This window comes from Buteo buteo, chromosome 5 (assembly GCF_964188355.1).
Source record: "Buteo buteo chromosome 5, bButBut1.hap1.1, whole genome shotgun sequence".
NCBI lineage: Eukaryota > Metazoa > Chordata > Aves > Accipitriformes > Accipitridae > Buteo > Buteo buteo.
In genome coordinates, this window is record NC_134175.1 from 22,788,614 (window position 1) to 22,802,437 (window position 13,824).

A 13,824-nucleotide genomic window follows, 5' to 3' on the forward strand; every position below is an offset into this window, starting at 1 on the left:
TACCTGGACAGGATTGTTGGGATTGTGGCATTTTGTGTCCCAATGTAACTGTACAATTGTGTGCGTGTGCGCGCGTGCGCGCGTGTGTTTCACCTCAGTATAAACAAAAAGCAACAAGAAGGAAGCTTATAAATGTTAAGATCTGAAACAGAGAACAGGTAAATAAAATCCACAGTAAAATGTGGCTCATAGTATGAATTCCATACATCAAATCTCAACACATTATCTTTCTTCTCTTTCTATAAAGACCTCGTTAATGGACAAGTCTTCTATGCACTGAATTTCAGTTTTAGTCATTGTGAATCCCATGAAAATTCATCTGTTCACTATGGAAAGGACTGTCTGGAGAGTGGAACATGCTGTATCCTTTTAAGTGTGCATTGTGTTTAAAGTACTTTAACTTTACTAGTTTTCTTTTTAAGGTGCCCTGATTTGTTTTTCCATTTTCTCTCTTTTTTTTCCTCTTTTCTTTTTTTGGCAGTGTTGATTTATGTCTTTAAATACATACCTCAAAAATTACCCATCAAGTTGCCAGATAGGAAGCCATATAATAATGAAAAAAAAAAACAACCAGGGATAAACATAGAAAATAAATAGGAATTCAAAAATAGTCACCACACCCTGAGAGCAGACGGCAGTTTATCAAAAAGCCAAAGCAACTCATTGTGAAGTGGTTTTAATACATAAACAAGTCTCATCTTTAAAGAACTCATTTCACAGTCTATACTTTCAGTTTGTAAAGTTTCGTCCCATGCAATTTTAATATATATATATTTTATGTAAATATATATATATACACACAAAGTTGTAAATTTTCCTTCATTGATTTCATAGGACTTTTTCTTCCCATTTACTTGCTAGATGTCCCTTTCATAAGTGCAAGATTAATGAAGGCATAATCCTATGTGATTACAATGATTACTTCAGTCAAACGTAGGAAGTGTAACACTCGAGTGTCTGTGTCAAGGCGATGTCTGATCGGGCAATGCTGAATTCATTCGGTTTGCACATGGATCATGCGCAATGGAAACAAACAAACAAAAAATAAAAGGAGAAAAAAATTAAAAATAAAAACAGAAAATCCTTGGATCAACGTATTGCTTTCCGCACTCCTATCTCACATTATCTCTGGTCGATGTCCGCTGGAGCCGCCTTGCTTTTGTCGGGGTTCTCCTCCTCAGGCTCCACTTTGTACATTTCCTCAGAGCCCTCCTCGCTGTCGTTCTCCTCCGACTCCGTCAGCAGCTCCTCATCCTTGTACTCTGCCACGTCAACCACCGTTCCCAAATGCTCTTTTAGCTTCCCATGGTGCTTTACGTGGTAACGCTGGTTCTGGAAGAATTTGATGATGGTGTGTTTGGGGAGATCCAGCTGAGCAGAGAGGGTGTGGATGGCTTCCTGATCAGGGTAGAGACCCACATCGTGGATAAAGCTTTGAAGGATACCTAGAGCTTCCAAGGAGATCTTGGTACGGGATCTTGGCTTTTTGGCACAACTGTCCTCAGCGGGTGGAGGAGGAGCCTCTTCTCTAGGTGGGGAATTCTCCTTCGCAGGCTGGGACTGCTGTCTGTGCAGCACCTACAAGATCAAACAGACAGAGACTTCATGTACATGCTGACAGTGCCTGAGATAAGGGCACCTGTACAGGTCTTTACACAGGGTCTACTTTATTTTGGTGAAGAAAAGAAAATCGATATTCATTTTCCACTACCTTTCTCACCTCTAAGACAGCTCTACCAGTAACTACAGACTGAAAGGAGAAAGTGATATAAAAGGTAAACAATGTAAAATAAACATAAAACCACAAAATAAGTAAGAAATACAAAATGCAAGTAAAAAAAAAGAAATATAAAATAGCCAAAATAAAAATTAGGTCAAAAGGTATTACAGTCTCGTGGTCATGATGACTGGCCAGCTGTCCCATCTCAGACAAGTCATTCTCCTGCTTTGCTCCTCTTCTCCCCCCTCCTTGTTTCCTCTCATCTTTTTAGGCTAGAGACTCTCACCATTTCTACAAGATGCCAAGCACCGCAAAGGCCTAGTCACACGTGGGATTGTCAGGTGCTACTTTATCATGAATAATGATTTGGCATTAAAATCCATCACAGCTGCTTTATGGAAGAAAAAAATTAATAATAAAAGCGCAGAAATTTGTTAAGATTTCCCTTCTATGAAGAATGACATCGTAGTCAGTTCAGTTGCTTCACAAGAGCTGGCTTTTATGTGTCTCTTGAACAGATTTCTCTGTATTACATCTCTATTAATTTCACTAGTTGAGGAGTTCTGAGTTCAAATAATTATAGCCCTCCATTCTGAGAAACCCTCTGGGCAAACACGCTTCTCAGTCTTGTAACAGATTTTCACCAGCAGTATCTCCTTTTCGGCAAGTTCAAAGAAAGCACATGTAGCTCTTAAGTCTTCCTAACAGCCACTTAAAATGACTAAGAAAGGGCCTCGTGCAGCCCTTATTCCAGGGGAAAAAATACCCGCTCGGAATTGTTAGAAATACAGAGGAGCTCCATATGCTTTCTTTAAAACCAAATCTATACAAGAGAGATTACCGGCAAAAATCCCCTACAGGATTGCGGGCTGTATTTGCCCAGAGGTTTCTTCAGATGCAGGGAAATAATTATTAGAACTCAATGCTACAGAGCTAACAAAATCAATATGGATAAATATTTCCTTCCACAAGTAAGAGGGAATTCTGGCACTTCACCCAGGAAGAAAACATCTTTGATGCAAACTGTAACATCCAGAAAATCAACACTACGTTAAAGCTCTCTAAAGGGAAAAAAATAAGGATAAATAATGGAAATGTGCTGAGAACTTGCACTGAATTTTACACATGTACTGAGACCCAGTAAAATGCTACACTAGTCAAGTTATTACTGCAAGAGGGAAGTCCGCTGTGGAATATCAGTCTGTTATGCAAATAAATAAAAAGGCCGCGTGCCAAAGAGCCCTTTATCCATTTCTTTCATCAAACGTTGCTGTCATAGTAATTTGTAACATCAGCGACCTCCAGTCACAGTTTCTGAAAAGCACATCGAAGTCCCCAGCCGCTGCCCACCGCACACGCGTGGCCGAGAGCTGAACCTGGAGGAGATGCCGTGAAAACGACCCGACCTGCAGCCTGGCCAAGGGATTGCCTTTCCTCCGCCGCACCTGACGGCACTCGCCGGCACTCGGCCGGCCGAGAGGGGCTACACCGCCAGCTGCTGCTCAGCACCGGTCGCAGAGGCAGGACCCGGCGCCACGTCCCCGGCGCCTCGACGAGCGGTGGATGCGCGTGCGAGGGCGGGCACGTGCGCGTGCAGACACACGACCGCACGTCCCGCCGACCGCCGCACCGGTCGCTGCCGCCGCCGCCGCGGAGCGATGCTCGAGACAGTGATGGAAAGTGCCTGAACAAGGAGGCAGCTTCAGGGCAGCTCCACGCTGTCAGCTAAAAGCAGGTGTCACCACCGGTGACAGGCAGGGCTTGCCACGCTCCTGGCAGAGCCGCTGGTGGGCAGAAGCGCTGCAAATGATCCTTGGTGCCAACAGATTCATCTTCCTCTCAAGCACGTAAATACTCAGGGCGTCATAGACGTGGAGCTAACCAAGGAGCTGGGGCACAGGAGAAACTCAAATGGAGATGACAGATATTCTGGTTTATGTTTTATTACATCTCTTGTAATAAAGGAGCATAATGTTCCAATGAACTGAATCGCTCAGCTGCTCTTGAGGATTTCTTTTTTGTCCATGGATTGTTTTCAAAGAGAAGGACTGACGTTTCCAAACAGAGGGGTTACAGTTGAGGGCCGGATCCGTACCTACATCGGCACTGAGCACTGAAAGCAGCAGAGCTGGGATCGCCAACACTAGCCGAGGACCCAGCCCCATAAATTTGTCACACAGCCCCTACCTACATTATCTCCCCTCTTGTGCTCCCTGGTCCTGTCCCCTGACACTGTAAGGCCCAGAGCAGCCAAATAAAAAAGGGATTTAACACCACAAATAAACTGCCAGGGAATTTACAGACAGCGTCATATGAAAAGCCTCAAGTAGCATTGCTAATCAGAAGCTGAATTCAAGTAGCAGCTAACAGAGATAGAAACACATCCAGAAAGAGTGTGAATTACTCAGTTCATTCTTGTTGGAGTTGGAAGTGGGCTTTTTTTCCCTTTTCAGTTGACAAATAGCATGAGAAACAATCCAGCCTGAGAAATGTTACAAGACTTCCAATCAAATATAATGATGAAAAAAATCCAACAATACAGGATCAGCAGCAGTAAAATGTTTAATTTGAAGGAGATGAAGAGATGCCTACAGCATCTATAAAGCAATCAACCAAAGAGAGGGCTGAGAGCGGGAGGGAAAGAATAATTTTACTTAACCCTTCCTTTTCTGGAGTGACCTCTCCATCCTCTCCAGAAGAGAAAACACATAGCCCAGGGGTTATCAGTGTAAAATATTAGAAAAATGTTGTATTTTACTTCACTTGCCATTTTCTTAAGTAATACAAAACCCTAAAGCTACTCTTGTAACAGATAAATCTCATTATTTCACTAACTTTGGGGACTTGCTCTGGATTTCCAGCAGCATTAACAAAGGATTTCAGCGATGCAACATTTTTCAGCGACACATTACCCATATACAGAGAGATTGATAAATGCACAGAATTTCCTTCAGGTTTAAGCTGTCATCACTTTTGTATTTCCTTCCGATAATACGGCCTATTTAATATGAAAGAGCATGCTTTTCTATGGGAAACAGATCAACTGTTGAGGCACATGATACAATATGAGATCTAAATTACCTTTTTGTTAAGTATGTGCTTTGAACTACATTTGTAAAACATGTTGGTCAATTTGGGCAATTTGCTTACTTCATGTCCGGCTCCGCATGCCGCAGCCTCAGAGAGGAAACTAAACATTTTTGGCAGTTCCAGATTTTCAGATTTTGGGTCATTATTATGCTCTTAAATCTGCAGGTAAAATTTCCACCAGCTTCACACACTGTTGTGCACACCCTGCCATAACACTGCGGTTTTTGGGTCAGTGCTGCTCTGCTTCTGTACTGTAAAGAAGGAAACCCCAGTGATCTTCCGTGATTAAGTACAGGCTGCAGTGCATTTTCCAGTGCAGATAAACCCCCCCAATGATGGTCTGACCTACCACAAAACACCATACGTATGGTGGGCTTCAGAGAGAAGGGATAAAAATGATGGCCACACTCAGCTTTCCTTTTCCCGAGAAAGCTGGCGCTGGGCTCGGAAGGGTGCCCCTCCCGGCGTAGGTGCACCGGGACCCCCATTCCCACTCCCCTCTCCTTCCTCCGTGCCCTTCCCTACCACTCCCTGGCCACAGGCAGGGCAGCCTCCTCCTCCTCCACAGCCACCACCATCTGCAGCTGACTTCCCTTCCCCTCCCTCCCTCCTCACTGACTGCCCATCTACTTTCAAATCAAATGTGAAGATATAGATTTCCTTCCATGCCCACAGGACTTATTTCTTCCATCCCTTCAAGAGATTTCATTTTTAAACTCTACAGGCATGGTTGCCTTCTCAGCGTTTCAGAACAGAGCAGCTTTGGAAGATGCTGCTTTATGAAGGTTCACCCAGGTAGACTTTAACCTCACAAACTCACTTTTCCAAACAAATTAACCAGCCCTGGTAGAAAACTTGCAAGAAAACAACTATGATGGAAGTTGACTTTTAAAGATAAAGTGATTGGTCTTGAATCGCACTGTACTACAACATGATTTGAAGGCCACAATGAAAACCAGCTGGAAGCCATGTGTAAAATATAATAGTACATGCCTACAGGGAAGGAAGTGAGATATTGAATGATTAAGTTTAGGAGAGTATATAATGTAGTGTATCATTACGGAGTGATCAGGATTACTTGTAATAAGCTAAGGGTTTGTGGTCTTTCTAAAATCTAAAGCCAAGAATTATTGGGGGGGAGGGATCACTGCATTGTTTTACACATATCTGCTCCCCACATCTCGGGACGCTCCCACAGGAGAAGCCTGACTTTGGCAGACAGATGCGTTCCCACCGAAAAGAGAGGTGAGCGAACCTAAACTGAATGATGAACGTCAGGTAATTGCAGTCTGTGTCTGCACTGTATTTAATTTTGGCTGGATTCACTACCCACTGATGTTCGTTTCCATTTCCACCCACTTACTAGCTAGAACTAGACAACAAGAAAATGGTGTGTCGCTAAGGGGAGCCAAGCAGGATGCTTGAGCAGGATACACACATGCACTCAGGCACCAACTGCAGCGAGGCACTGGCTGACCACACTCGCTCCATGAAATGCCACCTTTCGTTGCCTGAAGAGCTGTTGGAGCAGATTAGAAACAGGAACTGCCTTTCTACACGAAAACCCTAAGCTCTTTTGTTTCGTCATGTGGTTCTGCTCTTCCCTTTGCAGGCAGCATTAGTCATGTGCGCTCCCTTCCAACGGGTTTTGCTGAGATGATGAGGTGCCCCTTACCACAAGAAACACCAAAAATGTTACATTCTTGGAAGACAAGACTGTGCATTTGCAACAGAGACCCTGCCCTTGTGGAGCAGATACCACCTTCCTCTGTGCACAGACAGAGTGAGCACCGACAGATACCTCAAGCGGCGTGTGCTGGCCAGTACCAATTCTCATAACCCAAACCCACAAGGAGCAAAGTTGAATGGACTGGCCTTCTCTTCGCCAGGGGATGTTTAGATTGGATATTAGGAAAAATTTCTTCACTGAAAGGGTCGTCGAGCATTGAAACAGGCTGCCCAAGGAAGTGATGGAGTCACCATCCCTGGAGGTATTTAAAAGATGTATAGATGTGGTGCTTAGTGGTTTAGTGGTGGACTTGGCAGTGTTAGGTTTATGGTTGGACTCTATGATCTCAAAGGTCTTTTCCAACCTAAATGATTCTATGATTCTATTCTCCACAGTGGGAAGGGGTCTCACCTTTTAGCTTTCTTTCACATTTACATTGCTCTCATAGCCAGCCGTAACACTGCATCGCACCAAGGACTTTTATGCCAAAGAGATCAAGTTTTTAGCCTGCTTAAGGAGCCCAAAGTAAAAGCCAGAGAGAATGCACACACATTACAAAACGTAGGTTCAGTACCTGTGTTTGGTACCTCTAACACCGGTCATCTATTACATACCTTACAAGCATTGAAGGCTAGTCAGCAGGATTTGCCACCAGTTTGACTCAATGCAAAAACGGACTCACTAGGTACTTCACGTAAGCAAGCCTATTGGAAAAGCTCCTTCTCGATGACTAGCTGAAGTCAAAGGGAGGGTGGAGGACAAGCCTAAACACGGTGTCCAGCTGCATTTTACTGAGATCTGTAGCCGGAATTTGCAACACTTCGTGGCTGCAAGCTGAGAGCTCCCAGGCAGTGCCTAGCTATCCTGTTAAGAGTTTACTTGAGAGACAATCTCCATCACCTTGCAAAGAAGTCTTATACCTAGAAGGAGGCACTGTCCCTCTTAGCAGATCTTACAGGAATAATCTGCGAGAGATTATCTATGCAAACAAACAGCCTTATACTCCCTACCCCCATTCCCTCTTTCTTCATATACAGAAACGTGCAAGAAGAGAACAGAGCAAGCTGCTGCCATAAACAGGCTTGCACCCTGACAGCCCCCCAGTCCGGGGCTCGCAGGGCTAAGAGCATTAATTAGACACAATCACTGTGCCAAGACACTTTACAGGTTTCCTAGGAATGTCTGTACAAGAAACTGTAGCAGAAGTTACAATTTGCACCTGTGTTCCTTTTTTTCCTCTTAAAAATGTGGTTGTTAGACTACTCTTTCCCCCCCCCCCCTTGCAAAAATACATTCATTTGGGTAAACACTACAGCACTAGTCGCAACTCCAAATGAAGTATTTTCTTTGGGTTCATTCTCACAGTGGTGATTTCACACCTTGACACCATAAAGCTGTGTTAAAGACTGTGGTTTAGTTTCCTTGCTTTTCTTGGATTATACAGTATCCTAAGGTCAAAACTCAGGAAAATCCAAAACTGTTATTAAAAAAGAAAAAGTATCTATGAAGTGATGACAAATTGCAGACTACAGGTGTTAGATTACATTTTGACTCCAGGCAGGTTTAATATACTTTAGTTTCCTTTTACAATTGCCCTTAGCAGGTACTGTTATCGGTAAGGGATTTAAAAAAATATATGGTACTCAATAAAAGAAGACCGTGTCAAAAGAAATCAATATGAGCGTGCAAAATGGTAGGAAGTCTGACATGGATAAATATGTTCACTTTCATCTAACTTCAGCCTGAGCTTCTTTTAATTTTGTAGCTCAAATGCTAGCCACACATCCTGTGCGTTTTCCAATGCAGCTTAGTAATTGCTTCACATGAGTAAACACCATTATTAGAGATAATTATAATACATGTTTGTGATATGATGTACCCTGTCTCATGCATGCCGGATCACACCAGCCAACCAGAGCTGGTGGCTACAACAACTTGTAACCCAGCAGCCCTGGGTCCTATTCAGCTGCAAAGACAAAGGAGTCATGCAGTAAAAAAATGCCCCAAATATTCCTGCCTTTCCCATCACCTTTCATCTGCTACTGACCACCACCATAGCCAGAATATTGGATCACACAAACCCTGTGTCCTGAATCTCTCAGGTCTGAGGTACGAGTCACTCTCTGAGCCACGCAACAGGGGAGTCAGAGAGAACTGTGAGAAGAGAAATGAGTTCCACAGGGAACCCAAAGTCAAAGGCAAGTTTGGTTTCCAGGCTGGAATGTGAGCTGGTTGAAGTGATTCATTTCAACATCTTTGGAGCACACTTGCCACATGCTTCCCTTTGCTCTAAGGCGGTTGCCTTGCTTAAGGGCAGGAAATAGACAGTGATCTGAAAACATGGCAAGACACTGAACAAACACCCAGTCTCTGAAATAGCGGCCCCATCCTGCAATTCTTCTCCAGGACCAAACTGTCAAAAATGGTCAAAAAGGTGACAAAAAAGACAACAGGAAGAAGAACAAATAGCAAAAAATTACAGAACTTTCAGTTGTGCATTGCTTTTGCCATCCCACGCAAAGTGATAAGCAGAAGCATTAGCAAAATGCAATTAATCTTGACTTGAAGGCAGGGGGAAGGTGTCTCGTCTCCCTTCCCCCCCCACCCCTCCCGGCACACACTGCTCCCATTAATGCTAACAGGAGCTTAGCATGCATCAAAGAGCAAATACACCACAAAACATTTTTAAGAGCTATCATCACTGGAGATAAAATATAAATTACAGCCTGATTACACTGTGCTGCCAAGAGGCTACATGTGCAGCGTAGTTTGCAGTGACAACTGGAGATGACCAGATAACTTTTGGACAGGCCTAAGGTTACTGTAAAACATCTGTGCGGAGGAGTCATTCCTTGTCTTTGCTTTCCTTTCAAGAAGCCATGGCACTGCTGTCTGCACAGTTGTTTGAAGAATGTTTACAAATCAGCTTGACAAAGAGAAAAAAAAATTCTGCCATCACTTGACCACAATCATGATCTTATTCTTCAGTAATGCGTGGTTTATTTCCCTTTCCTGATCTCTGTTAATAGACAGCACGTGCCTACACAATAGCCACTATTTTGTCTGTATAATGTTAAAAAAATAAATCACAAAACTCTGACAATGCAGAGCAGTGTCCCGGTGTTTCCTGGGGTAACTGTTCTCCCTTGAACGCTAACTCAACTCTTCCCACAAAAGCACAGGCACAACTTTCATTGCTGTGCAAGTGCCTGAGAACTGGCTAATTTTATGGGGCAGCATAAATGAGCTCATGCTGATGAACGTTAGTGGATTAGCTCTGAACCTCCCATCTTCGGCTGGTTTGAGCCAGATTCTTAGGTTTACTGCATCGTAACTGTGGCCAGCAGTGGATATCCCTTTCTCAAATACCTAGCTGCAGCCTGCGAGGGTTGTCAACAACTACTCTTCAGCCCGCAGGTGGAGCCGGCACGTACCTACTGTATAAATACGCAAGAGGCCAGACTCATTCTGGCTTCTGCTGGCACAAACCAGGGTGCTGGTGACAGAGAGGCCGATGCAGCCAGGAAGCGTTGCACAACGCCGCTGCAGACTCTCTCCTGAAGGCATCGGTGATGGATGGCTCCATTGTCTGGGGATGGGGCACGGCCAGCACAGCTGGCATGGGGGCTGGCTTGCTGCATCCCTCGGCAGGCAGGCAGGACTCTGCTGGCCTGGAAGAAGCCATGCAAGCCTCTCCTGCCTGTTACCTGCGGTAGTGTGCTGGTTTTGGCTGGGGTAGAGTTAATTTTCTTCATAGTAGCTAGTCTGGGGCTGTGTTTTGGATTTGTGCTGAAAACAGTGTTGATAACACAGGGGTGTTTTAGTTACTGCTGAGCAGTGCTTACACAGAGCCAAGGCCTCTTCTGCTTCTCACTCCACCAGTGAGGAGGCCGGGGAGACACGAGAATTTGGGAGGGGACCCAGCTGGGACAGCTGACCCCAACTGACCAGAGGGATATCCCAGACCATACGGCATCATGCTCAGCATATAAAGCTGGGGAAGAAGAAGGAAGGGGGGGATGTTTGGAGGGATGGTTTTTGTCTTCCCAAGTAACCATTAACATGTGATGGAGCCCTGCTTTCCTGGAGATGCCTGAACACCTGCCTGCCCATGGGGAGTGGTGAATGAATTCCTTGTTGTGCTTTGCTTGCGTGTGCAGCTTTTGCTTTACCTATTAAACTGTCTCTACCCCAACCCACGAGTCTTCTCACTTTTACTCTTCTGATTCTCTCCCCCGTCCCACCAGGGGGAAGTGAGCGAGCGGCTGTGTGGGGCTTAGTTGCCGGCTGGGGTTAAACCACGACAGGTAGCAAGGCAGCCTTCCCCACAAGGGAAAAAGAAACAGCCGTGTAAAGGCTCACCCTACCCTTCTGTATGGTGATGCTAACTGGAGTCCCACTCAAGTGGGACTTTCAACATCTCTGCACACATCGAGGGCCACAAAACCTTCCAGTTAACACCTACCTTCTTCAAAACGAGACCATGAGCTTTGTGGGCCTCCAACTGGCCTCTCTGTGCTTTCTCTTGCAGCCCTAGCAAGGCTCTCCAGGGTGCTATGGTGTGCAGAGCCCTGCTCGGCAGTCTCCAAATAGAGCCTAAGCTTGGCTGTGGCTGGAGGGAGGGTCTGTCAAAGATTTCGGATCAATTCTGAGTTTCCCCATCCCAACCCTGCTAATCCTAATGAGGAGCTGGCAGAATGCCACAGGAACCAAGGAAGCAACAAAAGGCTTTCTGGTTTGCTTTTCTGCAGACAAAATACTTCTGGTATCCTCTACACTTTCTTGTTTAATTAACACTACACATGTTCTCCTTTTCTTTTGAAAATCAGAAGAGTATTTGTGGGGAGTGTGAGCAAGATCTTCCCTGACAAGCCCCAACCTAGAGCCATGCTTAAGGTCAAGCTCTAAACCCCTAACTATGGTGGCACGAATGGCGCCACTATAATCATGTTGTTTTCCAGTTACTCAGATCAGGAGTAGGCATTGCATTATTTCAGGAAGGATATGTTTGGATTAGACACTGGCTTCTGCTGGGGGGTGGGGGGGTAATTATTTGTCCCATCGAACTGTTTTAGGTCCTTACAGATGGCTATTTGGGGTTCCAGGAATACCCAACTGTACTGCTAATTTTTACAATGGGGGCAGTTAGAAGTCAGGAGAACCTGACTGTTATGGTTAGTGAAAATAGTAGATTTGTGCTGATAAAACACTACTCAGCATGTTTTTTGCTTTCTAGATGTAACCACCAATGCACTTAATAACAGGACTGGAGCAAACTATACTGTGTGAATCAAACACATAAAAGTATAAATATTCCTTTTTTTAGAAAGCAAGTCTTAAAAAGTGCATTATAATCAACTACCATGGTAAAAGCAAAATATCCAGCGTTACCACACACGCAACTGGCATAATGAGCTTTATTATACCCTTAGCTTGAAACTGGGTAAATAAAAATCAAATGACCAAAGTACAGTCTCCTGCACAGATTAGGGCGCTGAGGACAGGAGGCGTCAGACAATTAGATCTAAAATCCTTTGTCTTCACGATTATACTCTGGAAAAGGTGGGCACATCCGGAAGACTGAGGAACCTATGCTGGTGTTACTGCTCTCTGCATCTCACTACTCTGACCTGTACCTGTTTTACACATTCTGGATGCTGGAAGAAAAAGGCTTTACAGAAAGTAAACAGCACCTCCAGTTTATATTGACAGTACTAGAACACATGCAGCTGGGGGAAAAAAAGGTATTTTGTTCATTTTTTAAAAATTGGTTTAATATATGGCCGGCGAGGCAGTATTAGGACAAAGCAGAGGATGACACTGTTACAGCCCTGGGATCCATCGTTGGCTTTGCTGCTGCCTGCTGTGGGGAGCTCCGTGGACCGCTCAGCCCGTGGCTGGCTACACACACATTATCGCAGGGGTAAGCTCACACTTAACAGAAGCCTGCAGCTGCTGTAGATCTGTGTGCAAGGAGCCCCAGATTTTTGCTAGAAATGCAAAACACCGTTCTTTGCTTCATTAAGATTAGAATTGTGTGGCATTTTTCAGTCAAAAATCATTCCTTCAGTCAAAAATGTTGACTGAGTGACATCAAAGTATTGCCTAAATAAAGTCTACTTTGCCAAGCTGTTTGCCTGGGGCAGTGGCGGGGGTGGGGTGGGGTGGGGTGGGTGGATATTCTGAAAAAGTTCAAGCAGTTGTTTAGGCATTTTTCATGAAACAGCATATTCCCATTGCTTTTATTCAGAACAACTTTTGCTCTTCTAATTCTTCCTATTTTCCTTTAAAGCATTATGTTGCTCTAAACTGCCGCAACCCTTTTTTTTTCCAATTTTAACTGAAAATAATAATTTAAAAACACCGCTATAGTTTTTTTCTTTCAGTATTTCAGAAATGTCAGCAACCCCTTAAACTCAGCTCAAGCACTTCTATAGCTCTAGGCTGTACCACCCAAGGAACAGAAGCTCATAGCCATCTATCTACCCACTTACCTCCTTCACTGTCATATTTACAAAGGGTTGTACTGATGGGAGCTCTGAAAGAATGAAATGTAATGCAGTTTATAAAAGGAGCTGGACGTGAATCTTTCCTATCTCAAAATCCAATAAAGCTTATGATTTTTATTGCATCTGGGAGTCCTTTGGTCTATGTAATACTGATTAACAGCTTGGCCAGTAAGTTTGATAAAACCAGAAAGTACTTTCGAATATTTTCTGGCCAGAGACACCTGGGAGTGAAGCCTGCATGTTACAGCTAATGGCCCCAGGGGCACACATGTACCCCGGGATTTCTTCACTGGTTCTGTTCCATCTTGCCATGGTTTTGTTCCATTCTCTCCAGAAAGAAGGACTCCAAGCCTCTCTTATCCTTGAATCTTCCCAGAAAGGAGGCATCATCTCAAACTCTTCCCCCGTACCTTTCCAACATGCATGACCCCCCAAAATTTACAACCTGCTTCAGTCAGGGCTCTGGACTGGACTTCAATGGATCCCAAACACAGCAACGCAGCATTCTTACTCTTGATCTCATTTAAACAAGGGAACACCAGGAATAACATTACTCCAAGACAGCAATGCTTCCCCGGTGCTAATCAGGCCATTAAAAAGCCGTAAGCAGTTTGACGCAGAGGGACAAAGACAACCACAGAAATGAATCAAAACCAGGGAAAAATTAGAGATTAAAAGTAATAATACTCCTTTCAGCAAACCACAGTCTGAATGCATGATAAGTGGCTAAAAGACACAATAACTGCAAGTTCTAGAGACAAAAAAATGTCTCCTGA

The 13,824-nt window shown here is 44.3% G+C and overlaps 1 protein-coding gene across 1 annotated transcript in view; it reads right to left on the bottom strand.

The window, feature by feature from the left end:
* Positions 1-388: 388 nt before the first annotated feature.
* Positions 389-13,824, bottom strand: part of SATB2 (SATB homeobox 2) — a 131,866-nt gene continuing 118,430 nt past the window's right edge. Inside the window, exon 10 of the mRNA XM_075029283.1 lies at positions 389-1,578. Within this exon, the coding sequence (XP_074885384.1) occupies positions 1,123-1,578 (456 nt within the window). The 3' untranslated portion in view covers positions 389-1,122. The remainder of the gene's footprint in view (positions 1,579-13,824) is intronic.